Below are 27,520 nucleotides of genomic sequence, written 5' to 3'. Positions count from 1 at the left end.
ATTAGAGACTTTGAGAAAAGAGGCTGAGGTGTTGCAGACTCTTCTTCCCCACAAATCTTGTATTTTGCTTTCCTTATCCAGAGGCACTCTGGATGAGGAAGCTACAGCACTGGATTTCTTTGCCGCCGCAATGAACACAGAGTCTGGTGGTGGGTCAGACCTGAGGAAGAGTGGATCCTCCTCTGGCGAGCGATACTTTTTAAGAATCCTTGCTGGGGCGGCCTTTATAGTCGCTGGAGTAAGGAAGACCTCATTCATTGGATCTATGATTTCAGGTACCAACGGCAGCAGTGGCTTGGGCGCCGTTCTGTGATGCAAGGTTTCAAAGATCACATAAGTCTTGACCTGTGGAGTAGTCATGGGCACTCCCAGTTTCAAAGCACACCTGACCACAATGTCTTGAAACGTGAAAATGTCGTCTATAGGGGATACTCTTGATGGAGGACTGTCCGTCAGAGTCGGAGGATAATCCCTGTGAGAACGGGTCGGAGATGAAGTAGTCTGAGATCTGCGAGCCCGTCTCCTAGACCTCGATCTTCGCCTACTGGAGCGCACTCGGGAGCGCGATCTCTTACTGGGTCGAGAGACTTGTTGATCCAGATGAGCTTGCAACCTGGCTGCTGTCTGTCTGGAGCCCAGTGATGCAGAGGCCTACAACATCTTGGAGATAGCCTGATGGAAGGAGACTTCTGGGTGCGCTCTCTCACTAGTGAACATGCCGGAGGAGGCAAATCAGTTTGCCTATGCTGCGAACGAGCAGGAGAATGTCTGGACCTCTCACTATCCGATGAGTAGAGGATCACATCTGAAGATCATCCACAGTGAGACCGGGAGCCCGAAGAGAATGATGACAAACTCACCGGAGACCCCCCTCTGCGTCTGGAGGTAGACCGTGCGCGACTTCTGGAAGCACGTTCGTCCGATACTCTTTTCCTCTTAGCCGGAGGACTCCTATGCACTGAGGAGTGTTCCAAATCCGCAGCTGAAGCCGATCTTGGGGACCACTGCTGTGGTGTTAAGGCATGAGCCTGATCCGAGGGCTGACTAGCTGTTTCCTGAGCAGTCTGCCCCGAAGGTGACCTTCCCTGAGATCTTGGAGGAGAGACGTGCCTCGAAGATATATGTCTTCTGACGTCGACCCACGCTGCTGCTACAACGACGGGGACCCTCTCGACGTCGAACGCCGTTGACCAGGCGTCGACGGAAGCTGCTTCGACGTCGAACTTCGATGCTTTGACGTCAACGGGGATCTCCTCGACGTCGACCGTTGATGGTGTGACGGTGACGGAGGATGCCTCGACGTCGAGCGTCGCTGGCCAGACGCCGACTGAGGGTGCCTCTACATCGAAAGCCGATGACCGGGTATCGACGGAGAGTGCTTCGACGTCGAAAGCCGATGACTAGGCGTCGACTGAGGGTGCCTCGACGTCGAACGCCAATGACCTGGTGTCAACGGAGGAAGCCGCGACGTCCAAGATTGGTGATGATGCATCGACGCCAGCTGTCTCGACGTTGAGCTCCTATGCTCCAACGGAGACCTTTCTCTCGACGCTGCACGCCCCGTAGACTGCAGCGGAGGTACCTTACTTCAACGCTTTAGTCTTCATCGTCTTCGCCGACATCGACGGCCTCTTCGACGCCGATCCTGACAACAAGGGACTTCTCTCGACGTCGATCTCGTAATGCGCTTCTTCTGCCTCTTAGGAGACCTACCTCTCTCAGAGAGACCATAAATACGAATTCTCTCCCTATCCTTGAGTTCTATTTGATAAATTCTTGCAGTGTCCACAAGAACTCGCAGAATGAGAATCGGGGAGGCAGAGGATACACACAGGATGTGTGTCAGTCTTGGCCTTCTTTCCACAGGAAGGGCAGTTGTCAAAGAGAAGGCATTTTTGACAGAAAAATTCCTTTTTTCAGATACATAAAAGTTAGCACTAACACTCTATGCCCAAAAGACGTCGAGTGAAAGTAAAAATTGTAGAAATTCTCTAGTATTTTTTGACAGAAAGTCAAAAAGAAAGGGAGCTGTTGAACCAGGGTCCTGACTGAAGGAGCCGGAAAGAACAACTGACCTAACTGTCACCCCTGAGGCACGATGGGAAGCCAGGGGGTCATGGCTGCCTTAAAGGCACTGAGCCAGTTTTTGTTGAAAATGGTTTGATTTTCTAGGCTATTGCTGTTAAATGCAGCCTGTGGCTAACAATGTATTTTTATTGGCAATTTACAAGATTTTAGGAGTCTTTTGCTCATTAAAACACAGAGTTCAAGGGCTATTTGACCTAATGTATTTTTTTTTTGTTTCATTGCTAATTCAGTATATGTATGATTTACATTGTTTAGCCTCATTTTTGGGGCTGAATTGGTGTGAGAAAAAAGAAAACAAGTTACTTACCTGTAACTTTGGTTCCCCAGTATTGGTAACTTTCATAGATTCCCATGCTTTGTATCATTCCCCGTCGTCGGAATGGGAGCCTCGGTAAATAGAAAAAAACCATAGTAGTAAGCACAAAGTGAAAAAATAGGCCTAGGCCTCATCTCATTTTGTAGCTTATCCACCTCTTTTTGTAAAAGAGACCAAAATTCTGCAGCAGCCAATCAGAGCAGCCTCACCCCATAGAACCTTCCTGAGAGAAGCTCAGAGCCTCAGATTTTCGTAGCCGTTGTAAATAGCTATCCACCAAGACCAGAAGACTGAGCTTTCCCAGGGGAGGTGGGTGGGCGCATGGGAATCTATGAAAGTTACCAATACTGGGGAACCAAAGTTACAGGTAAGTAACTTGTTTTCTTGCCCCAGTATTGGAACTTTCATAGATTCCCATGCTTTGTATCAGAGTAACCAGCAGTAAACAGAAAAGCATATTTTGCCATACATGAACCTGAAAATGTTACACATCTCTGAAAAGAACAGGAGAACACATAGGATCATAAAATATGACAATAATGCAGTTATACAAAATATGCAATAGGAAGGCGGGATAGAAAGGAAAGCTCACCGACTTATTGGAAAAGATTCCTCAGGACTGCTTGGCCCACTGCTGCATCCTCCTTCACAGAAGAATCCAAACAGTAGTGGCGGGTGAAGGTGTGGACACTGCTCCACGTTGCCGCCCTGCAAATGTCCTGGATAGGGACTCCTGCGAATAACGCCGCAGATGAAGCCATGGATCTGGTAGAGTGAGCACGAACTGCTCGCTGCAGAGGTTTCCCAGCCGCCTGGTGACAAAATTGTATCACACTGGAAATCCAACGGGAAATACAAGCTTTTGAAACTGGACAACCTTTGCGTGGAGCACTGAAGGAAACAAAGAGCTGTGAAGATTTTCTGAAATGCTTTGTTCGCTCCAGGTAGAATTTCAGGCATCTGTGAATGTCCAGAGAGTGCAAAGTTCTTTCCGCGGGTGAAGAAGGCTTTGGAAAGAATGGTTTCAAGACTACAGGCTCATTTAGGTGGAATTCCGAAGGTACCTTCGGGATAAACTTAGGTTCGTCCGTAGAATCAGCGCATTATTCTTAAACTGGAGAAATGGTTCCTCAATCGTGAAAGCTTGGAGCTCACTTACTCTGCGAGCCGATGTCAGGGCCAAGAGAAGAGTCAGTTTCCAGGAAAGAAACTTAAGGTCAGACTTATGAACAGGTTCAAAAGGGGCTTTCATGAGAGATGACAAAACCAGATTCAAATGCCAGGCCGGAGGAGGCGGCCGGACTGGAGGAAAGACCCTGAATAAACCCTTCAGGAATTGTTTGACAATCCTCACTGACCATAGGGAAGGACCTGAAGATGAACGTCTGAATCTAGAGATGGCTGCCAGATGGACTTTTACAGAAGATGGAGCCAATCCAGATTTCGCCAGTGAAAGTATGTAAGGCAAGAGTTTGTGCGGAGAAGAAGTATATGGGTGTAAACCTTCCTTCTGGCACCAAACGCAGAATCTCTTCCATTTAGCACGATAGGTCTTGTTGGTACTAGGGGCTCGAGCCTGAGCCAGAATGTCTCTACATTCCCCTGAGAGATCTAAACCTTGGAACTCTCTGAACTCAGGAGCCACGCTGTCAATCGCAGTGACTTCAAGTCTGGATGTAGAACCTGACCATGAGACATTGTTAGCAAAGTTGGAACAGGATGCAGGAGAACTGGCTGGTCCTGGGAGAGGAGAAGAAGTTCCGAGTACCAAACTTGTCTGGGCCATGCTGGAGCGATCAGAATCATCCTGCACGGTTCCACCTTGAGTTTGCTGATCAACTTCGGAATCAGTGGAATGGGAGGAAAGGCGTAAACAAAGGCGCCTGACCAGGCAATCAAAAGCGCATTCCCCAAGGATTCCCGATGGTGAACCCTGCTTGCGAAGGACAGGCATTTGGCGTTCTGGGGAGTCGCAAACAGGTCGATGGATGGTGTCCCCCATCGTGCAAAGAGTTCCTCCAGAACGGTTTGATCCAGTTCCCACTCGTGAGAGACTGTTCTCTGACGACTCAAAGCGTCCGCCCTGACATTGAGTGTCCCCGCTAGATGTTCCGCTGAGAGGGAGACATTGTACTGGATTAACCAATTCCATAGCGTTTGGGCTTCCTTGGAGAGGGTGGAGGATCTTGTTCCACCCTGTTTGTTTATGTAGTGCATGGCTGTAGTGTTGTCCGTACGAACCAGCACTGCACGGTTCTGAATCCTCGGAAGAAAAGCTTGAAGAGCCAACCGGATAGCGAGAAGTTCCAGGAGGTTGATATGGAACTTGCTTTGCACTGGACTCCAGTGACCGCTGACCTTTAGCTCTTGGAGGACCGCTCCCCATCCTTCCATGGAAGCATCCGTTGTTACAATAAGGGGAGATGGTGGAAGGAGGAACGATAAACCTTTGGAAAGATTGTCCTTCCGCAGCCACCAGCTGCCTGCTTTTCTCATTTCCTTGGTAATGACAATCTTGTCGTCGAAGGATCCTGTGACTTGCCGCCACTGTCTGTCCAATTGCTCTTGTAGTGGACGCATCCTGAGCCTGCAGTGCGGAACTAAAGGAATGCAAGATGAAATCGATCCGAGAAGCGATTTGTACCTGCGAACTGTCAGTGTCTTTCGAGATTGGAGAAGACGAGCTGAACACATTAGTTTGGTCTGGCGTTCCTCCGATGGAAGGGCTAAGCAACTGTCCGTGTTCAGGATGGCCCCTAGGAACCTTGCTGACTTGGATGGGCATAGAACCGATTTCTCCCTGTTGAGTCGAAGACCTAGTCGCTCGAACAGATCTTTGCATGGCCGGACTGCACTGGACGCTTCTAGAACAGATGGAGCTTTTAGCAGCCAATCGTCCAGGTATGGAAACACTTGAATAGCTTGCTTCCTGAGAAAAGCTGCCACCGGAGCCAGAATCTTTGTGAAGATCCGCGGGGCGGACCGGAGACCAAATGGCAGTACTTTGAATTGAAAGTGGCTCTTGCCCACTGTAAATCGGAGATATTGCCTGTGAGCTGGATGAATTGGAACGTGGAAGTAGGCGTCCTCCAAATCTAGGGTCGCCATATAATCTCCTGGATTGAGTAGACGAAGGATGTCCTGAAGAGTGACCATCCTGAAGGACAACTTTACGAGATAAGTGTTGAGCTGCCGTAGATCTAAAATTGGACGCCACTTGTCCTTTGTCTTCCGAACCAGGAAGAACCTGGAATAGAACCCTTTCCCCTTTTGCGAAAGGGGTACAGGCTCTACCGCCCCCTTGGTGAAAAGTTGGTGGGCTTCGAGATGAAGGAGCCTGAGATGTTTGGGAGGGAAGGCATCCGGCGCTCTCGTTGGAGGAAGGTCTTGAAACTCCAATGTGTGTCCTTCTCTGACAATCTGTAGGACCCACTGATCCGATGTAATAATCATCCAGTTTAGGCAATGGGCAATCCTGCCCCCCACTGATGTGAATGAGGGAACAGGAACAGTGGAAAGAGCCACCTGGCCGCTATTGTTTCCTGGTGTTGTCTCTCCTTTGCTGCCCCTGACGTCCTTTAGGCTGCTGGCGAGAGAAAGAACCCCTTTGCGAGTATTGAGGCTTATACGTCTGGTTGGACTGAGATCCAGAAGAGTAGCGATTTTGATTTCCTCCACGATAAGAAGAAAAACCTCTACCTCTAGCCCCCCTGAAAGGCACTTTACGATACTGCAATGTACCCAAGGACTTAGCTGTATCCGTGTCCTTTTTGATGCCTTGCAGGGCCTCATCGACGTGCTTGCCAAACAGCATCTCACCGTCGTATGGTAGATCCAAGATCTTATTCTGCACCTCCTGCCTGAACCATGTGGCCTTTAACCACCCCTGGCGTCGCAGAACCGCCGAGCCGGCAAGTGCTCGGAATGCGGTGGTTGCTATATCCATTGCCACATCAATGACCTCCGAAGAGGCCCGTTCCCCTTCGAGCAAAATCTTCTTCACCTCCTCTTTAGAAGAATCCTGCAGTTCTTCTACAAATGGAGCAAGGTCGCACCACATTTGCCGATCATAGCGTCCCAAAATCGCTAAAGCATTGGCTGCTCTAACAAGGAGACTGGCCATAGCTGAAAATCTCTTGCCTACATTGTCTAGGCGCCTGCCCTCCTTATCCGGCGGTGTAGTCATCGGTGTAGTAGGATTCTTGGATTTGCTCTGGGCGGCCTGCGAAATGACCGAATCCGGTTTCGGTTGGCCAAGCAAACATGCCGGACTGCCATCAGGTGCCTTGTACTTCTTTTCCAGTCTCGGAAGCACCGGGAGGACTGTGGCCGGATTATGCATAGCCTTCAAGCCCTCAGACCAGACATGCTCAATGATCGGGATGGACTTCACTGACTTTCTGAATGGTTCTTTAAAGTCATATAAGAAGCAATCCGATTGAACCGTGGTCACTGGGAGACCAAATCTTTTGGATGCCCTGTCCATTAGGTTGTGAAACCCTCCAACGTCCGCTGGAGGCGAAGTAATGTTATCTGGATCGGTGTTGTCCGGATCTATAGGGTCAGTAGTATTCCACGGCGCCTGTTGATCTTGATCAGGATCCGCTTGCTGGTCTGCATCTGAAGACGCAGCGTCATCATCAGTATCCTGCACCTGTACCACCTCTTGTGGGTGCACTTCCGGCGCAGTGGCACGCTCTCTTGGAGGCAAAGAATGGTCTGCCACAGGTCGTAATGTCTGAGGCGAAGGTGTTGGGGGGCGCACTTGTTGGGTTTCTGGAGGCGCAGGGAAACGTTGCCGGTAGTCCTGCAACATAAGTTGTAAATCCGCCACTAAAGTGGATGGTATAGCCACCATCCCTTTAGGTACCTGACGCATAGGCTGCTGGGGAGGCATGTGCCTGGTAGTAGTGCGCTCCTCCTCATAATAATGCTCTGGAGTATAGTGCTGTCGTTCCAACTGCTCTTCCTCAGAGCTAACGTCCTGAACCTTAACCTGGAGGTCAGAAGGGCTATAGGCTTGCCCAAATTCACTGAAAGTCTCTTCATCAGAGTCCTCTTCTAATAGTAGGCTAGGTGGTAATCTCTGAACCTGGCGAGGAGATGTCATCTCTGGCGTTATTTGCCTCCTTTTCTGCGAAAAAACATGTTTTTCAGAAAATTCCGTCGTCGACGAGGTCGTTGTCGACGAGGCCGTCGTCGACGGCAAGCTCTTCTGGGTCTGTGTCGACGGTGGAAGGGCAGACGTAGACACTGTCTTCATCGCCGATGGTTGCGTCGTCGACGAGGTGAAACTCATCGTCGACGATGGGGGTATCGTCGACGGGACCGTCGACGAGCTCGTCGTCAGCAACATGGTAACCGGCGGCGTCGACATAGTCGTCGTCGAAGTCGTCCTAGTCGTCGACACCGCCGTCGACGCCAGCCTTGCAGTCATTGTCGTCGACGTGTCGTCCTCGTCGTCGACGTGTCGTCCTCGTCGTCGACACCGCCGTCGACGCCAGCCTTGCAGTCATTGTCGTCGACGTGGAGATGGTCACTCGTCGACGACGAGCAGGATTCCGGAGCCTTGAAAACCGTAGACTGTGTAGGCGTCGTCGACACAGCCGTCGTCGACGAGCCAGTCGACGAGGCAACCTTGGCAGAGCTGTCCTTTTTAACACTCGTCGACGACGTACCTGAGAGTTTAGTCGTCGACGACTTCTGCCTCTTGTCTGAAGCGACCTCCTGAGCAGGAGTTGAAGGCTTCTTGACCCCTCGATCTTTCTCTGAGGGAGGTGAAGAGATTGTAGAAGTCTTTTTCACCTTTTTTGAGGACTGTTGTTCCTCAGGCTTACCCTGCCTCTCCTTTTCACCTCGGTGAGGAGATTTTTGGGCAGCAGGCCTGTCAGACCTATCAGAGGTCCCTGGTAAGGCCTTGTGACGGGACTCGTCTGAAGCAGAAAGAGGGGACCTACCCCTTTTCAGAGACTTTCTGGATGACACCATCGACGAGGAGCCCTCATTGTCCGAAGAGATAATGTCCTTCCGGTCCTTCATCTTTTGAAGCCATGTGAGGAGACGTCCTTCACTGTCCCTCAAGGTCTTTGCTGAGAAGGATCTGCAAATCAGACAGCCTGTTGGTTTATGGTCCGGATACAAACAGTAAATACAATCCTCGTGTTTGTCCTCGACAAACAACCTCTTTTTGGAGCAGGTGGCACAGGCTCTAAAAAGGGCTTTCTTCTCCGATATGATGAGAAAATATCCAAGTAGTTGAAGAAATAACAAGAAAACTGAAGAAAACTGAGCAGAGCTCAATGGAGACTCCCTTGCACAACGTGCGGTAGAAAATCTGAGGCTCTGAGCTTCTCTGAGGAAGGTTCTATGGGGTGAGGCTGCTCTGATTGGCTGCTGCAGAATGTTGGTCTCTTTTACAAAAAGAGGTGGATAAGCTACAAAATGAGATGAGGCCTAGGCCTATTTTTTCACTTTGTGCTTACTACTATGGTTTTTTTCTATTTACCGAGGCTCCCATTCCGACGACGGGGAATGATACAAAGCATGGGAATCTATGAAAGTTCCAATACTGGGGCAATGATATATGTGCATACATATTTGTGGAGCTATTTATATGTAATTTACATATATAATTTTATAATATTTCCAGGGTCCCCGCACGTGAGTGGGAATATTAGGTACTTATGACTATTGATGAGGATCCCCTGGAAGAGAAACATAGAATTTTTCCATAGAGTATATTATACTCCGGCCACCCTATACCTACTAAGTCTTAAACAATATTGAAATTGTGCCTAATGCAGAGCCCCAAATGCAGATTATCGTCATCTGGCATGGTTATGCCCGCCTGTTGCGGACCTCTGAGGCATTGTGAGGGATACTGTTTGAAATGATTGAGTGTACCATTCCCCTTAACTCTCTCCGGGACCTTCTGGAATATGTCAAGGACATCCCATGTTCTGCCAGGAAGTATGTTGCCATGACCCTATTGTTGGCTAAAAGGTAGAGTGGTGATATACTGATGCCTTGGCCCTCCCCCTTGCATCAGAGCTCGGCAGCAAGATAGAGCATACTGCAAAGAGCACCTGGATACCTAGAGGTACAGACATTCAGATTGCAAGGAATGTAACTACCACGTGGGTAACATGCAAAAGTGTCTGGTTTTTGCGCAGACTGTATATTGCATGCTTGCTTAATGACAATAATGAGAAAGTCGAATGTGAGAAAGTACCATCTTTATTGCACTGGTATGCCCCCACTTTTTTTCTGCTGCTGTGCTTTGACTGAGTGTGCCCTGGGTCCCTGCCAACCAGGTACCCAGGGCCTGTGTTCCTTCCCAAAAAGCTGTGTTGAAACTAAAACCCAATTGGCATCTCTGGCCACCTGTCAGCCCCTAATAAATGGTACCCTAGGTACACCAGGGCATGGTGACCAGAGAAGACCCCTGAGGACTGCAGCACTTATTGTGCCACCCTCAGGGGCCTGGTACCCTGACACCCACACACTGCCTTTGAAAGGCTGAGTGTCTAGGTACAGAGCTAAACCAAGAGTCGACATGGCACACAACCCTGTGTGCCATGCGCACAGAACCCACTGCCCGGCCATACTTCAGTCACCCCTCTAGCTGGGTGGCCTATGCCAGAGGTGTGGGCACAGGTGCATGAGCCCTGTGCCCCTACAGTACCCAGGGCCATTCCTGGGCACCGTAAGTGCAGTGATGCCATTAAGAGTATATGGTGCTGGGAGGTTGTCATTACGAACTCCACAGCACCATAATGGCTACCCTGAAGACTGACAAGTTTGGTACCAAACTTCTCAGCACATTAAACCTGCACTGATGCCAGTGTGGGATTTAATGTAAAATGCACCCGAGGGCATCTTAGAGATGCCCTCTAAAAACCTAACCTACAATCCACGCCTGGGCTGAGTGGCTGCAGAGGCTGCCACACAGCAGACATGTTGCTGGACCCCTGGGTGGAGAGCCCCCCGCTCTCCTGGGCCTGCAACAATGCACATCCTGGGCGAGGTGCTAGGTCTCCTCCCCCAGGATGGGCAGGGGGAAGCTTTAAAGGCATGCCGCCTCTGTGAGCTTCTCCAGACCATTTGCTATACCCAGCAACTGGCCCCCACCAGTTCTGACCCCCACTCTGGCAGGAAGACTGGCGCAACCGCGACCAGCTGAGGGTAAGCTTTTCCGACACCCAAAGACACCCCTGCACCAGGTGCCCTACAGACCCAGTGCCTCCCTTTGGGGGACCTACCTGTGCTCCAAGATCCCAACTTACCTCTCGACGTGCTGGTCGCCCCTGGAGAGTCTCCACCCGAGCCTGCAGCCTTTGTTCCCTTCTGACCTTTTCCACTGGATAACATTGAGTGCCCGACGGCTCAAAAGCACCCTGCACCCAGCCGCCCGAGTATCGCTGGCTGTGCCACCTTTGTCCTATCCTGCTACCCCCTTTGCCCTGAGCAAGTGACCAGGAGCCCAGCTCCCACAGCCGCGTGGCCTGCTAGCCAGCAGCCACCAACCGGAGGCCCCCGTCCCCCATTGGATAACATTGGGCCTAACTACCTCTGCACCCGGCCGCCCCAGCGCCGCTGAGGGTGAACCAACTGTACTTACTTGACCCTGGTGGACCCCTGAGTCTACGCCCAGAACCACAACTTCACCAGTCAAGTACTCACCAGGAACCCGGTAACTCACTTACCTGCCTTTGAATAACATTGACTGGTTTGACTCGGAAAATCTTCAAAGTGCCTACTTTAGAAAACTTGAAATATTCATATAAAATCATCCGAACTCCGAAATACTCACCTGTGATCAGGAGAGGAGCCAGTACTGTACCTTGTAGCCCAGTGCTGAAACGCAAAAGTAATCCCTAGTGGGTTTACTAGTAACTTGTATTTTCTCTATAGGAATCGATTGTCTACTTTTGAAAACTAGAAATATTCTTTAAAAATCATACGAAATACTGAAACGTAATTACTTACCTGCTTTGAGTTGAGACCCCAGTGCTGGCTCCAGGAGACCAGTACTGGATTACAAAAGTAACGAGCCAGTCCTGGAATTACCAAAGTAATCTACAAAGTAATCACCTGTGTTTATATAAGGGAATCCATTCAGCTCAATGCTAAATTGTGTGTAGAATTGTGTTGCCTACTGCAACCCCTGTACCTATTGTCTTTACAAAGTTTATTGCCTTTTTGCAAAGTACTCATTTGAGAGCAGCATATTTCTTGATGCATGTTGGTTCTAGAAATAAAACAACTATATCTTTTGATATAAAACAAATTGGCCTGGAGTTCAGTCTTTGAGTGTGTGAAACCTTTTGCTGACTGAGTGTGTACAACAAATGCTTTACACTGTCCTCTGGTACTGCCTTACTGCTCGACCAAGCTACCACTTTAGAGAGTAAGGTCACACCTGGCTTTAACCTCTGTTATAGTTTGTGGACTCTATACACACTGTACCTTACTCTGGTCCGGTATATATAGAGCCACTTTCTCACACCTAAGTAGTATGTATTAGATTTTGTCAAGGCCACTGAAACATCTACCAAGAATGTACAAACATAGTGCTTTTGGTTTACTATGCTATGGTCCTCTATATGGAATGGGGAGGAATATTTTACTCGTATTATTTTTTACATTTCAATAAAACCAGTATTTTTGGACACACTAATTCTCTTCTTACCTTCTTGAGTCATTTTAGCTAGTTCTGGAACTTCAACATAAAAGTTTTTCCGATATGGCTCGTACTCTATCTTCCCATGATCAACTGGGTCCAACAACTTTCGCTGCTTTGTTTGATAGCCTGTTAAAGCTGTCTGAAGATCAACTTCTTCCTCTTCTGACGAATACTATACAAAATGAAAATCACAAAAGTTACCTATAAAATATTATTACTTTGACACGCAAGCATATACCAAGCGCAATAGGGTTTCAAACTTCAATACCAAATAGATTACACTAAGTAAAGATGAACCTCAGAAACCCTCAACTCAACCTGGCCACGAATGTGAAAAAACAAGAGTTCATGATCCTCTGCAAACAAAAACAAGCACTGGCGTTGCCAATAGGTCTCGCAGTAGGAAAGTTGGAGCTATTACAATTGCAAATAACAATGCCTTTTATTTTGCATGTTAAAAACATAAAGGGCTTTGTCATTTAAAAAACCAATATCTCCAACTTTCCTACTGCGAGACCTATTGTGCACTGCACAGTGTGTGTGAAAGTGGCACTGCGTGGCGTTGCGTTGCGTTGCGTGGTTGCGTAGTTGCGTGGCGTTGCGTGGCGTTGCGTGGTTGCGTAGTTGCGTGGCGTTGCGTGGCGTTGCGTGGTTGCGTAGTTGCGTGGCGTTGCGTGGTTGCGTAGTTGCGTGGCGTTGCGTGGCGTTGCGTGGTTGCGTAGTTGCGTGGCGTTGCGTGGTTGCGTAGTTGCGTGGCGTTGCGTGGTTGCGTAGTTGCGTGGCGTTGCGTGGTTGCGTAGTTGCGTGGCGTTGCGTGGTTGCGTAGTTGCGTGGCGTTGCGTGGTTGCGTAGTTGCGTGGCGTTGCGTGGCGTTGCGTGGCGTTGCGTGGCGTTGCGTGGCGTTGCGTGGCGTTGCGTGGCGTTGCGTGGCGTTGCGTGGCGTTGCGTTGCGTAGTTGCGTGGCGTTGCGTGGCGTTGCGTGGCGTTGCGTGGCGTTGCGTTGCGTGGCGTTGCGTTGCGTGGCGTGGCGTTGCGTGGCGTTGCGTAGTTGCGTGGCGTTGCGTAGTGGCGTGGCGTGGCGTGGCGTGGCGTCGTTGAGTGGCGTCGCGTCGTTGAGTGGCGTGGCGTCGTTGAGTGGCGTCGCGTCGTTGAGTGGCGTCGCGTCGTTGAGTGGCGTCGCGTCGTTGAGTGGCGTCGCGTCGTTGAGTGGCGTCGCGTCGTTGAGTGGCGTCGCGTCGTTGAGTGGCGTCGCGTCGTTGAGTGGCGTCGCGTCGTTGAGTGGCGTCGCGTCGTTGAGTGGCGTCGCGTCGTTGAGTGGCGTCGCGTCGTTGAGTGGCGTCGCGTCGTTGAGTGGCGTCGCGTCGTTGAGTGGCGTCGCGTCGTTGAGTGGCGTCGCGTCGTTGAGTGGCGTCGCGTCGTTGAGTGGCGTCGCGTCGTTGAGTGGCGTCGCGTCGTTGAGTGGCGTCGCGTCGTTGAGTGGCGTCGCGTCGTTGAGTGGCGTCGCGTCGTTGAGTGGCGTCGCGTCGTTGAGTGGCGTCGCGTCGTTGAGTGGCGTCGCGTCGTTGAGTGGCGTCGCGTCGTTGAGTGGCGTCGCGTCGTTGAGTGGCGTCGCGTCGTTGAGTGGCGTCGCGTGGTTGAGTGGCGTCGCGTGGTTGAGTGGCGTCGCGTGGTTGAGTGGCGTCGCGTGGTTGAGTGGCGTCGCGTGGTTGAGTGGCGTCGCGTGGTTGAGTGGCGTCGCGTGGTTGAGTGGCGTCGCGTGGTTGAGTGGCGTCGCGTGGTTGAGTGGCGTCGCGTGGTTGAGTGGCGTCGCGTGGTTGAGTGGCGTCGCGTGGTTGAGTGGCGTCGCGTGGTTGAGTGGCGTCGCGTGGTTGAGTGGCGTCGCGTGGTTGAGTGGCGTCGCGTGGTTGAGTGGCGTCGCGTGGTTGAGTGGCGTCGCGTGGTTGAGTGGCGTCGCGTGGTTGAGTGGCGTCGCGTGGTTGAGTGGCGTCGCGTGGTTGAGTGGCGTCGCGTGGTTGAGTGGCGTCGCGTGGTTGAGTGGCGTCGCGTGGTTGAGTGGCGTCGCGTGGTTGAGTGGCGTCGCGTGTGTGAGTGGCGTCGCGTGGTTGAGTGGCGTCGCGTGTGTGAGTGGCGTCGCGTGTGTGAGTGGCGTCGCGTGTGTGAGTGGCGTCGCGTGTGTGAGTGGCGTCGCGTGTGTGAGTGGCGTCGCATGTGTGAGTGGCGTTGCATGTGTGAGTGGCGTTGCATGTGTGAGTGGCGTTGCATGTGTGAGTGGCGTTGCATGTGTGAGTGGCGTTGCATGTGTGAGTGGCGTTGCATGTGTGAGTGGCGTTGCATGTGTGAGTGGCGTTGCATGTGTGAGTGGCGTTGCATGTGTGAGTGGCGTTGCGTGGTTGCGTGGCGTTGCGTGGCGTTGCGTGGTTGCGTGGCGTTGCGTGGTTGCGTGGCGTTGCGTGGTTGCGTGGCGTTGCGTGGTTGCGTGGCGTTGCGTGGTTGCGTGGCGTTGCGTGGTTGAGTGGCGTTGCGTGGTTGAGTGGCGTTGCATGGTTGAGTGGCGTTGCATGGTTGAGTGGCGTTGCATGTGTGAGTGGCGTTGCATGTGTGAGTGGCGTTGCATGTGTGAGTGGCGTTGCATGTGTGAGTGGCGTTGCATGTGTGAGTGGCGTTGCATGTGTGAGTGGCGTTGCATGTGTGTGTAGTTGAGTGGCGTTGCGTGGTTGAGTGGCGTTGCGTGGTTGAGTGGCGTTGCGTGGTTGAGTGGCGTTGCGTGGTTGAGTGGCGTTGCGTGGTTGAGTGGCGTTGCGTGGTTGAGTGGCGTTGCGTGGTTGAGTGGCGTTGCGTGGTTGAGTGGCGTTGCGTGGTTGAGTGGCGTTGCGTGGTTGAGTGGCGTTGCGTGGTTGAGTGGCGTTGCGTGGTTGAGTGGCGTTGCGTGGTTGAGTGGCGTTGCGTGGTTGAGTGGCGTTGCGTGGTTGAGTGGCGTTGCGTGGTTGAGTGGCGTTGCGTGGTTGAGTGGCGTTGCGTGGTTGAGTGGCGTTGCGTGGTTGAGTGGCGTTGCGTGGTTGAGTGGCGTTGCGTGGTTGAGTGGCGTTGCGTGGTTGAGTGGCGTTGCGTGGTTGAGTGGCGTTGCGTGGTTGAGTGGCGTTGCGTGGTTGAGTGGCGTTGCGTGGTTGAGTGGCGTTGCGTAGTTGAGTGGCGTTGCGTAGTTGAGTGGCGTTGCGTAGTTGAGTGGCGTTGCGTAGTTGAGTGGCGTTGCGTAGTTGAGTGGCGTTGCGTAGTTGAGTGGCGTTGCGTAGTTGCGTGGCGTTGCGTAGTTGCGTGGCGTTGCGTAGTTGCGTGGCGTTGCGTAGTTGCGTGGCGTTGCGTAGTAGTGGCGTTGCGTAGTAGTGGCGTTGCGTAGTAGTGGCGTTGCGTAGTAGTGGCGTTGCCTAGTTGTGGTGTTGCGTAGTTGTGGTGTTGCGTAGTTGTGGCGTTGCGTGGCGTTGCATAGTTGAGTGGCGTTGCGTAGTTGAGTGGCGTCGTGGCGTTGCGTCGTGGCGTTGCGTAGTTGCGTGGCGTTGTGGCGTTGCGTGTAGTTGCGTGGCGTTGCGTAGTTGAGTGGCGTTGCGTAGTTGAGTGGCGTTGCGTAGTTGAGTGGCGTTGCGTAGTTGAGTGGCGTTGCGTAGTTGAGTGGCGTTGCGTGGCGTTGCGTCGTTGCGTGGCGTTGCGTCGTTGCGTGGCGTCGTGGCGTTGCGTAGCTGCGTGTAGTTGCGTGGCGTTGCGTAGTTGCGTGGCGTTGCGTAGTTGAGTGGCGTTGCGTAGTTGAGTGGCGTTGCGTAGTTGAGTGGCGTTGCGTGGCGTTGCGTCGTTGCGTGGCGTTGCGTAGTTGCGTGGCGTTGCATAGTTGCGTGGCGTTGCGTAGTTGAGTGGCGTTGCGTAGTTGAGTGGCGTTGCGTAGTTGAGTGGCGTTGCGTAGTTGAGTGGCGTTGCGTAGTTGAGTGGCGTTGCGTAGTTGAGTGGCGTTGCGTGGTTGAGTGGCGTTGCGTGGTTGAGTGGCGTTGCGTGGTTGAGTGGCGTTGCGTGGTTGAGTGGCGTTGCGTAGTTGAGTGGCGTTGCGTAATTGAGTGGCGTTGCGTAATTGAGTGGCGTTGCGTAATTGAGTGGCGTTGCGTAATTGAGTGGCGTTGCGTAATTGAGTGGCGTTGCGTAATTGAGTGACGTTGCGTAGTTGAGTGGCGTTGCGTAGTTGAGTGGCGTTGCGTAGTTGAGTGGCGTTGCGTAGTTGCGTGGCGTTGCGTAGTTGCGTGGGGTAGTTGAGTGGAGTTGCGTGGTTGAGTGGCGTTGCGTGGTTGAGTGGCGTTGCGTGGTTGAGTGGCGTTGCGTGGTTGAGTGGCGTTGCGTGGTTGCGTGGCGTTGCATGTGTCAGAGGCTAAATGTAGCACAGGGAGACCTCCAGCGGTAAGACAATCAAAAACAACTTTGAAAACATTTCACAGTATGAAGAGATCAAACTCATGAACGAGCGTGATAGACCTCAGCTAAAAATCATGATAAATAACAACACACATTAGAAGTGAAACTGCAAGTACAGAAGGACCAGCTTTGCTTGTTTAAAACTCCCACTTCAGGCAGATGAGTGTAATGTGTAAAGCGTCTTGTGCACATGAGCAGATCGGAGTCTGGAAGCAAATACAAAGAAGAGGAATGACTGAGGCGCATTGGTGTGAAGCACATCAAAGGGCTTCTCCTCCCCTAATTAGGTGAGGAGAAGCCGTTCCGGGAAACTGAAAGTACGGCCGGCCTGTGGCCGGCCATGAATAATTAGGGGAGGAGAAGCCCTTTGATGTGCTGGGCTGGCTGGCCCTGAATGCGCGTGCATGTTATCACGTGGTTCACGTGAACAGCATGAAAACCGCGGGGCTGAAAGCCCTTTGGTTTGAAGCTGTTTTCGCCACATGAATTCTCGCTCCGCTCGATGCGCTTGCGCACATCGATAGGTCGCGAGACCTAAAAAAAAAGATTTTGGCACTTGAATACAAAGGGGACAGACACTGCATAAAACATTGTCCTGTTCAATTAATATGTTTATAGAAATTCTGAAATGTACGACAAGAACACACAATGTCTTGATAAAAATATCTCCTTTGAGGTGTATGCTTAAAATGTCATTCAGTGGTTGATGGCACAACAACAATTATATTTTTTGAGAAATTGTGGGAAGGATGATTGCCAGAATGCTCAACTTCAAGTCTACTTTAAAAAAAAAAATGGATCCCTACAGCTTTAACTTACAGCTCGCCTTAGACATCTCTGTGTGGGTTCATTAAAATGTAAATGGAGAGCCAAGTGCCATGCAAAGACAACATTGCGGGTAGAATGGGTAGAAGAACTTCATTCTGCATAACAAATCCTTAATGATAAAGATACTAGAAAAAGATCTTTACATTAAGTTAGATTCATTTGTAAAGAACTTGTGTGAGTTTGTCCCATATACACTTTTTGACAAGCTAGTTATAAATATCAACACGGAGTTAACCTTATATAACTAGGAAATTGTTATGTGAAGCATTCATCAGCCTACACTCGGTTATTAGAAGACCAAACAAAATTAGCAGACTTGATCATGTTTTGAAGTTTCTAGCTAGTCAGTAGTAGTGGGTTCGTGCTGTTCTGGCTCCTTTTGGGACATCCCCCTTTCCCTCCAAATATTTAAAGAGTAACTCTTGCAGTAAGATTTGCCTGGTTTATAAAAATTAATCATAAGTATTTATTTTGCAACTGGATGAGTGTAGCGCCTCTCAGACCAGCTTATCTCACTGCAGTTCTGAAGAATACATTAACAGATGGAAAGTGTTTCAGCAGCTAAAATCAAATATTAAACCTCTCTGTTGCTGCTGTATTGCTAGAATGTATTGGGGACTGAGCAGTTCAAGGTAACATAGAACAAATTCTAATGCAAGGCTCCAAAATCCTTAAACGACACTGACCAGTGGCTGAAGTGCCTATAATCTGAAGCTAAGAAACTATACATAAGAACACAAAGTGCACAGACTTGAGTCTCTCAAATACTGAACTCAAATCTAAAAAGGTTGGATTGGACCGCAATGTGCTTAGAAAATGCGGCATCAGAAATAAGAATGGTATACTCACTATTATTGACTGTACACCATCGGATACTGAAGGTTGTCCTATCCCCCTTGAAGTCACGTTCCCTCAGGTTCTTACTTGTGTACAAAAAAGGGTTGAGTCATGTGCGATTTTATATTTTTTATCAGAGATGGGATACGAGCTGGGTACACAAGCGTTTGGTCTATTGGTTTGTTGTTTTTGTTTCTTTCATTGTTGAGTATTTATTCCCTAAAAATGAACCTGTTCCTATATTCCCGATGACGGACTTGCTAACCCATAATGCGGGTTACTGTGGAGACCTCCTAGCTTTCCCAGCTGAGCATTGTTGAATTGTATGTGACAATTGAGGACTGATATTTAGACAAACTCCCCTTTTTCTGTAACCTATGACTTTCATTCCTTTTGGTACTCGTTGTCGATTATGTGATGTTCTGCCATACATAGTATACAGTCCTGCTTATTACCTGTAATCCAATGGTATTGCACAATGAAAAACTAATAAACAGATTCAACAAAAAAACAGAATTATAAATGTTACTTTGTGATGAGAAATGTAGCCAGCTTATCAAAAAGGTAATTGCTAGGCCAGTGTCCTTCCCGATTTTAAGCAAAATGCAACTGTTTCTTTGGTTCAAAAGATCAAGATGCACTGGATGCTTTTGTGACATGAATTGGTGCCATCTACTTTCCAATCAGTTGGGTTTCCTTCTTACAACCTCCTTTAATCAAACATTGTATTGAACCTGGAGAACGATGTCTGCTCTGCACCGCTGCGAACCTTACCTAACGGTGACAATACTCAGTGAAAATGATGTGATCTGCAACATGAAAAAATGTATGTTTGTAAATCAGCGGATGAACATTCTAGAGTTACCTCCATTGCATCCTGGTCATTCTCCATGAGTTCTCCTTTTTTCCTCTCTGCATCTGCAAGTGCCTTTTTGGTTGTCACAACAGCGACTACTTTTGTCACATTTGGTCCGGATTTCTAGTTCCAACAAGAAAAACAGAGGCAACAGGAAACAAAAAAACTGATTTTAAAATGTACTGCAATAACACAGTCACTGGCATATGCCAATAACGAAACGTCAACTGCATTTTTAATTCATTACCAGTAATGATTTTTTTGTAAAGTGTTTGAACACCCTCTGGGGTAGATTAAGTTCCATATCTACCAATGTATATATTATGTACTATATAGACTCAGTATGTTGCATTTGTGAGTAAATATTTACCAGTACACCAATTTGTGTAATGAATGTGACACTCTATGGACTTTAGTAACACTAAACATCACTTTTTCATTTGGTCTAATTTTCCTTCAACCGCTTCAAAGTATTTTATTTAATTCATTGTATAAAACATTGAACATCTTTCTCCTTGCAAATAGCTCTGTTCCAAGCTGTGAATGAATGCAGAGATGTCGCATGAAATTTAGATGCATCCACATGGCAAAATGCAAGTCAAATGTGAGGCAGGTGGCTAAACATATTTCTTGAAAAAAATCCACGACTTTTATTGGTGTGCATAATGCTGTAAAATGCATTCCTAGTCATGTGAAATACAACAGTGGATTATGGTAGTGGTCTATGAGCTAGATATCTATGACAGAATCGTACAACATAACAAATCTGATTATCAAGCGAACTTGCTTCATCTTTCACCTTCATTACAGTGATTTATCTATACTAATATAATAAAGAGAGAGCCCAAACCTTTGAGGTGGGTAATCTCAGGAACCACAGCACCAATCACAATACCCAATACAATGTTGGAAAGGGCAGTTGCAGCAGAAGGACATAGGCTATGCAGACGCCCACCATATACATTTAAAAGGTAAAAACTGTGCCAGCAAAGTAGTCCCTTGTGGGCGTGTCTGCGTTGTGCTGTGGGTGTTTGCTGGGGGCGGACAAACGCTGGGGGCGTGTGGTACGTTCCGCCCTTCATGCCATGTCTCATATCGTGTGCTGGGGGCGTGGGCGTATGTGGGGCGCGAAATTACGGGGAAAAAAAAAGCGAGTGTTGTGCACAATATTTCATTGTTTTTTCTTCCAAGGTTCTGTACATTCCAGCTCCGGGTGTCCACCCTGCTCCCTTTAAATACCCCTGCACCCCAAAATCATAACCCACCCTTAGTCTTTAAAATACCCCAACACCCTTAAACACTAATCCTATAAATATACCCTGTACCCCAAACCTATCCCTAAACCCTAATAATAGCCCTGTACCCCAAAACCCAAACCTAGCCCTGAACCCTAAAAATACCCCTGTACCCCAAAACCCAAACCTAGCCCTGAACCCTAAAATAACCCTGTACCCCAAAACCCAAACCTAGCCCTGAACCATAAAAATAGCCCTGTACCCCAAAACCCAAAACTACCCCTGAACCCTAATACCCCTGTACCCCCAAACCTAGCCCTGAACCACAAAAATAACCCTGTACCCCAAAACCCAAACTTAGCCCTGAACCCTAATACCCCTATACCCCAAAACCCAAACCTAGCCCTAGCCCTGAACCCTAAAAATACCCCTGTACCCCAAAACCCACAACTATCCCTAAACCTACCCCTGTACCCCATAACCCAAAACTATATCTGAACACTAAAAATACCCAAACACCCCAAAACATATACCTCAGTACCCCAAAACATATACCCCTATACCCATACGTACCCTATCCAAACATTAAAAAAAAACATGCTTTTACCATTCATGCATTTACAACGAATTTCGTTGTAAATGTATGCGTGGTAAAAGCATTTAAAATGTAATGCCATGCGTTATAATGGCATTGCGGAGTCATGGTACTTTCGTAATGAAAGTATGTGGAGTGATGGTATGCGGAAAGAAAGTTGCGGAATAATGGGTGTTTACCCTCCCCGGTAAGTACATTGGTGGCACGGCGGCCCACATCTCCAGCAACATACTCATATTTTTTCACCACCGATTTGAAAAATGCACAGGTCTCTCTCATTGATGGCCAGCACCGACATACACTTTTAGACACACCTCCCGCCACAAGTTCTAGAATTGCGAACTTTAGAGCTGGGGAGCTACGCTCGAATCTCGGCATCAGCTCAACATCCTGTGATTCCAGGCAAATCGCTTTGTCTCCCCGTGCCTACCACAAATGAATGTGTTCTTCTGTAATGTAAATTGTGCTCATGCCATATTGTCGAGTTTGCGCTATATAATATTGCAAGGGAAAATAAAGTAGGGAAACTCGAATTCACACACTACTGAACGCGCACTCTTGAGTGCATCAGCAGTGCACTGTGAATCGGAGCGTTTCACAGGCCTGTCACAGATAAGAAATGCTATCAAAACGAAATCCTACAAAACAATATACTACTGGCCGGCAGCAATTCATACCCGGACGTCGGGACGGGCAGCTAGTTTAAGGTGATATTTTCCTTTATTTATGTAAATAGACTTAACATACTGACACATGGTAATTTCTGAACCACCAAAGAGAAGCGCTTAAAGTACTTGCCCCCCCTAGACAAAATACCCTTTCTGGTCACTACGGAGTTTGCCTTCATCATGGTGGCAAGTTATGTCAGTGACAGAAATTTCTCTTGGGCAGAACCCAGTTAATCACTGAAAAAGACTGGTTTGTGCGTCATCTCTACAAGAATCAATGAGAACTTACGTAACCATATAAATTACGCTATTAGAGAATGATTGGAATGGAGGAAGTTGGAAAATGTGGGGCCTCTCTGCTAGAAATTAAGTAAACTATACCAGGACATAATCTATGAGTTACTAGAGTCATCCACAGAGCACTGGTTGAAAAACAGTATCAAATGTAGCCCATTAATATCAAGGTGCACTGCATTCATGGTCAGGAATCGGGTGCAGATAATCAAATACAGTTACAGCAAGATGAGCAGATTCCGTCCCATGAAGAGATACGTAGTCAGCTTAGCCTGGTCAAGGACTGGGTTATTTTTAAGAAAATAGGTTTGACGCTTGTTTTCTTTTCCATAATTTTTAGACAAAAAAAGCAAAAAAAATATGTCTAAAGTTGTACAGAAATTTCGAATCCGCTGTAGGGTTTTTTTCAGCACAGGAACAACCAGGGCTTTTTTCCATTTAGGTGGGTCCAACATTAAGGAACTACAAAGGACCGACACTGAGGTAATACAGGATGTCTAGAACAGATTATTAATCTTGAGTCAAAGGATACCTACTCAGAAGGCATGTAACTGCTCAGGAAAAAACAAGTTACTTACCTGTACCCTGTGGTGCTACAGTATTGATATCTTTCATACATTAACATGCTTGTATCGTCTCAGTCGTGGAGGTGGGGGTTCCATAGTAATTAAAGATGGCAACGTAAATTAAAGGCATTAAACAGCAAAGCCAAACCCCATGAGATTATATACCAATCCACATCGTTTTAGGTAGTACCAAACTTCAGCCAGGGAGCAGGGCCTTAGTCCTCTCCTCCAGAACCACCACACCTCAGATTTCAGAACCAAAGTGTACTCATTACAGAATAATAGTATTTCAGTCAATCGATATGGTAAGCGTCTGAAGGGGAGGTGGGAGGATCGCATATGACTATGAAAGATATCAATATTGGAGAACTACAGTTCATAGGTAAGTAACTTGTTTTTTCTCCAGTATTGAATATTTCATAGATTCACATCCTTGAATCCGAATAGCAGCTAGATCTAATATGCATAACAAACAATTGCAGAGGCGGTTAATATAATATAAAGGCTGTAGTCCATAAGCAAGAAAAATACTACAACTTAAAACAATAGCTCACCTTCTTGAAATAAGCTGTGAAGAGCTACTGCTTGGCCCACTGCTGTATCTTGGTTGGTATTGCATCTAGGCCACAGTGTCTGTTAAATATATGTCTGTATCTCCATGTCACTGCCCTGCATATGTCAGGTAATAGTAATCGAGCAAAAAGAGCTGTAGTGGTCGCTACAGTTCTTGTTGAATGAGGACGTACTTTAGCTGCAACCAGTCTTCCTTCCTTTTTGTGATGGAAAGGTATAGCTGCTGATGCCCATCTTGCTACACTACCTTGTGACATAGATTGGCCCTTTCTTAGTGGTGAGAAGGAGACCAGAAGCTGATTGGATTTTCTGAAAGTCTTCGTTCTTTCAATATAATATTTAGGGCACCATTTAGCATCCAAGGAATAAAGTGCTCTTTCTGCATCATTTGAAGGATTTCTAAAGTATGTCGAAGACAATAAGTTCATTAAGGTGAAAATCTGTTGGAACCTTCAGTATGAAATGAAGGTTAGTACGTAAAAAAATGCTGTCCTTTTTAAACTGCAAGTATGTTCTCTGTATTGTAAACGCATGTTCAAACTGTTATTTATGGTTCATTAATTGAAAGCCTTTATTATTAGTGTGAGCGCTCCAAATAAATGTTGTAACTTCTGAATGCACTACTGACAGTGGTTCCAGTATAAAAAGGTGTACACAAGTTTAGCAATATGAGACTATGTATAATGCTCCCTGAATGCTCTCGGATTTCATGCAAATATTTGCAGAAAATTGAAAGCAAGATTGAGGATTCTTTGCTTTCACAAAAAAATGTTCATAAAAAAAATGAAAGCAGGAAAAAAACAGTTTGCTAAACTACTGTAAAATGTCAGGTGCCATTTATTTGCATCATCATTTAGTAACATGCATTGATGCATGCTAGTATTTCCCAAAAATATTCATAATGGGAAATCAGTGAAACCAGTTTCACTAAGATTATGTGAAACAAAAATTAACAAGCACTTGCAAAGCCAGCAGGTCTAAAATTGGTGGTCGGCTTTTTAGTTTGGTCAAAATGTGCCTTGTTTTGTCATGGTTTTTGCAAAACTTTATTGGTGTGGGAGTTGCCAGGCCCTCACCATTATAACAAACATTGGCAAAAATAAAAATTGTTTGTGGTCTCAAAAAGCACACACTGCCACAGTAGTTACTGGCACTGAACAAAAATACTTTGAGTGCCAATATGCTCCTTGTGAAAGAGCATAATGCTGTCATTCAGAGGGAGGGAAGGAAGGAAGGACGGAAGGACGGACGGACGGACGGAAGGATGAGAGAGAGATTTGGAGAGATTTAATAAACACAAAAGTCTCAAAATGGCAGCCATGGTATATGTCCTTGCATGAAGTGCAGCTATACGGCTTCCTTGAATTCCCAAGAATTTACAGAAGTAGGACAAGAAATAGTAATCCTAGAAAATATTTGTGAACTGAATTTTAGCATGAGCAAATATGCATGTGTAGATTTGCTCATGCAAAAATCTGAGTCTGCAAGTTCACTTTCCTGCCAACCACTTTTTTCCCCAACTCTGGAAGAAGGTTTACGTCTGCCATTGTCGGGAGTAAATTTCCAAAATTTCTCAATATGGGGAAAGATTAGAGAAGAGTTGTTGAAAACCTTTAAAACATGTAAGTTAGTAGGTTTGCACAGACTCAAAACGGTATTCTAACCCTGGAACTATTGCTTACCACTACCTTCAGCCCCAGTATGTAGATCTGCGGAAACTTGGCAACATAAGGGGATTGCAAGTATTGAAACACTACTATGGTATGAGCCCTGGCATAATCAGAGAGGCTATATCAGAGCTCTTATATAATGAGATTGCTGCCATAATTTGTCACCACACTACACGTCACTAAAGGGACAAGTGGATTTTGTTAAAGCACAAGTAGATTTACGAAGCAACCTGCCCCATGGACAAGTAGATATTTGATTAAATTCCACACCCCTTGGCTATGCGCAGAGCTGTCTTCAATAAAAGATATTTCATGTCCGTCTTTTGTATATCCTCAAAAGGCTCTTGCATCAATTGTGCCAAGACTGTGATCAGCTTCCAAGCAATTGGCGTTTTATTTTTATTTTATTGGAGTGTAAGCTCTACATAGCCCTGTTAAAAATTCCTTTATTAGCCTGTCTGACCGTAAAGACTTTTGGTTCAAGGATTTCCTGAATCTCAATATTGCTGCAAGATGAACTCTGAGCTTATGCGATAATCCAGAGTGAGTTAGCTTAGTAAGTATGGTAATATGGGGAGAGGAGTTGGCCTAACGGCTATGGAGGTGGACCTCGGAGCTGGGGAACCAGGTTTGAGTCTCGGCAAGGACGCACAACATCCGGTCATTCTGGGCAAATCACTTACTCTCCCTATGCCTAACAAAAAATGATTGTGTCCTCATGTAACACAACTGGTGCTCGTGTAAAGCGTTCTGATACCAGATACGTTCGGGTCAAGTTTGCACTATATAAACCTTTGTAAAAAATTAAAAAAATTAAACAAATACTTGCGCTGATGAGGAAAAAGGATGGCAATTATTTGAAAAGCACCAACTGCAAAATCTTATCCAATTTTCCTTATATGATCTATTTGTGGATCTGCTCTTGCTTTTCCTAGTATGACTGCACTGTTGAGAGTTATTCAAGTGCTGGAACTCGTGTTCAGGAGTCAAGCCACTAAATTGATTGATTCAAGATTTGGGTGCAATACAAGGCCATTTTTCATGGAGAGTGACCCTGGGACATGTTTGAGTGGAATGCGTTGCTGTCCGGACATTCGGATAAGTTCTATATCCCGAAATTGTCTTGGCCATGCAGAGGCTATTAGGATAATTCAACACAGTTCATTGTTCAATTTGTTCTGAATCCATGGAATAAGAGGCAGAGGTGGAAAGGTGTAAGAGAAAATGATTGTTCATGCAGCCTAAAATGCATTCCCCCAGGATCCCTTGGGTAGGAACCGGTTTGCATAGTTTTGGCATTTCCGATTGAGTGGACTAGTGACCAGGTCTAAGGTCCGTTTTCCCCATTAGGTGAATGTTCTCGAAAGTTGTGTTTGAGACATCTCCCATTCATGGCATTCTTTTAAAGATCTGCTCAGATCATCCGCCCACAGGTTTTCCTTGCCTGCTACATGTTCAATTATAATGGAAACTTTGTGGGGTAAAAAACAATTCAAAATTTCCTGCACGTTCTTGGACAGCAGATGTGACCTCATTCCTCCTTGCTGGTTTAAATAAAACATTATGGTTGTGTTGCTCATTCAGACCATTACCCCTGATCCCTGTATTCTTGGCCGAAACACACAGAGGCCCAGGGCTACAGCTTTCATGTAGGGAGCTGGCTCTGTATGGAAAATGCTACTTACCAGTATGCATCTGTTCTTGGCATGTAGGGCTGCTTACATTCATATCTTAGCATAGATCGGCGGCGATCTATGCTAAGATATGAAATCAGCAGCCTACATGCCTCGAACATACTATAACAAAATGAGGTATAGTGTGCAGAGTCCAGTGGAACCCCAAAGGTAGGCAGAGGTAAAGGTAGATCGCACCTTATTCTCCATCTGTTATAGTGTGGGCTAGCAATAAGGCTTTATCAGCGGTTAGTGTTAAGCTTCTGTTGTACACACTCAGGCAGCAAATTATGTCACACAGTAGTGTGGCTCACTGGTTAGAGGCGGCAGACCCGAGAACAGAGGACGGCCCGGGACCAGGGTTCGATTCCCGGCGCGGCAGGTTTCTGGACCAGGGTCAGCGGACTCGATAATTCTCTCGCCTCGGTGCCCACTCTGATCAGCGATCACACTCGGCAACTCTGGGCATTAGCTTGCCTCATCTTCACTAACGGCCCCACCAGACCGCCGGGGATGCCTGGTCTCACCCTGGAGATACCCATTAAGGGACCATCTCTCAGGGAAGCCAGGAAGGGTTTCGCAGCGGTCGAAGCGCCTTGGGACCCTACGGGTAAGTAGTGCGCTATATAAATGCCTATACATTTACATTTACATTTACACTGAAAGAGTGAACTCAAACCAATTTGTTTGTATGAAAAGGAAAATGCTACTTACCAATATGCATCTGTTCTTGGCATGTAGGGCTGCAGAGTCACACACTAGTGCATAGATAGCCATCTGGTGCTGGGCCCGGATGATTACACTTTGTTGTTGTCTTGGAAGAGTCTTTGTATGATAGCTGACTCCTCCCTTGGAGCATAGGGCGCATGGGCATCGACTCCATCCTCAGATTGTTTTTTACCATAAGGGAAAACGATGGAGTTGTGTAAGAACAGAAAAAGATGTCCATGTATAGAGTATCTAATTAAGATTTTACTGGAACAAATAAAGGTAGCCAGGGAGGCGGGTGGGCGTGTGTGACTCTGCAGCCCTACATGCCAAGAACAGATTCATACTGGTAAGTAGCATTTTCCGTTCGAGGCATATGGGCTGCAGATCACACACTAGTGCATTGATTGCATAGCAGTTGTCTCCTTTAGTGGCGACCACCAGTATCTGTTGCAGTAGTTTGGAATAGTGTTTTGAGTACA

At 47.6% G+C, this 27,520-nt stretch overlaps 1 protein-coding gene across 1 annotated transcript in view; it reads right to left on the bottom strand.

Moving 5' to 3' along the window:
* DDX46 (DEAD-box helicase 46) overlaps window positions 1–27,520 on the bottom strand; it is a 970,300-nt gene that overhangs the window by 651,894 nt on the left and 290,886 nt on the right. Inside the window, exons 7-8 of the mRNA XM_086931496.1 lie at window positions 19,066–19,179; window positions 12,096–12,261 (exon numbers count right to left, since the gene is read on the bottom strand). Coding sequence (XP_086787622.1) covers window positions 12,096–12,261; window positions 19,066–19,179 — 280 coding nt within the window. The remainder of the gene's footprint in view (window positions 1–12,095; window positions 12,262–19,065; window positions 19,180–27,520) is intronic.

The sequence above is a fragment of the Lissotriton vulgaris genome, chromosome 7, assembly GCF_964263255.1.
Source record: "Lissotriton vulgaris chromosome 7, aLisVul1.2, whole genome shotgun sequence".
In the NCBI taxonomy this organism is placed as follows: domain Eukaryota; kingdom Metazoa; phylum Chordata; class Amphibia; order Caudata; family Salamandridae; genus Lissotriton; species Lissotriton vulgaris.
This window is presented reverse-complemented; position numbering and strand designations above follow the sequence as displayed.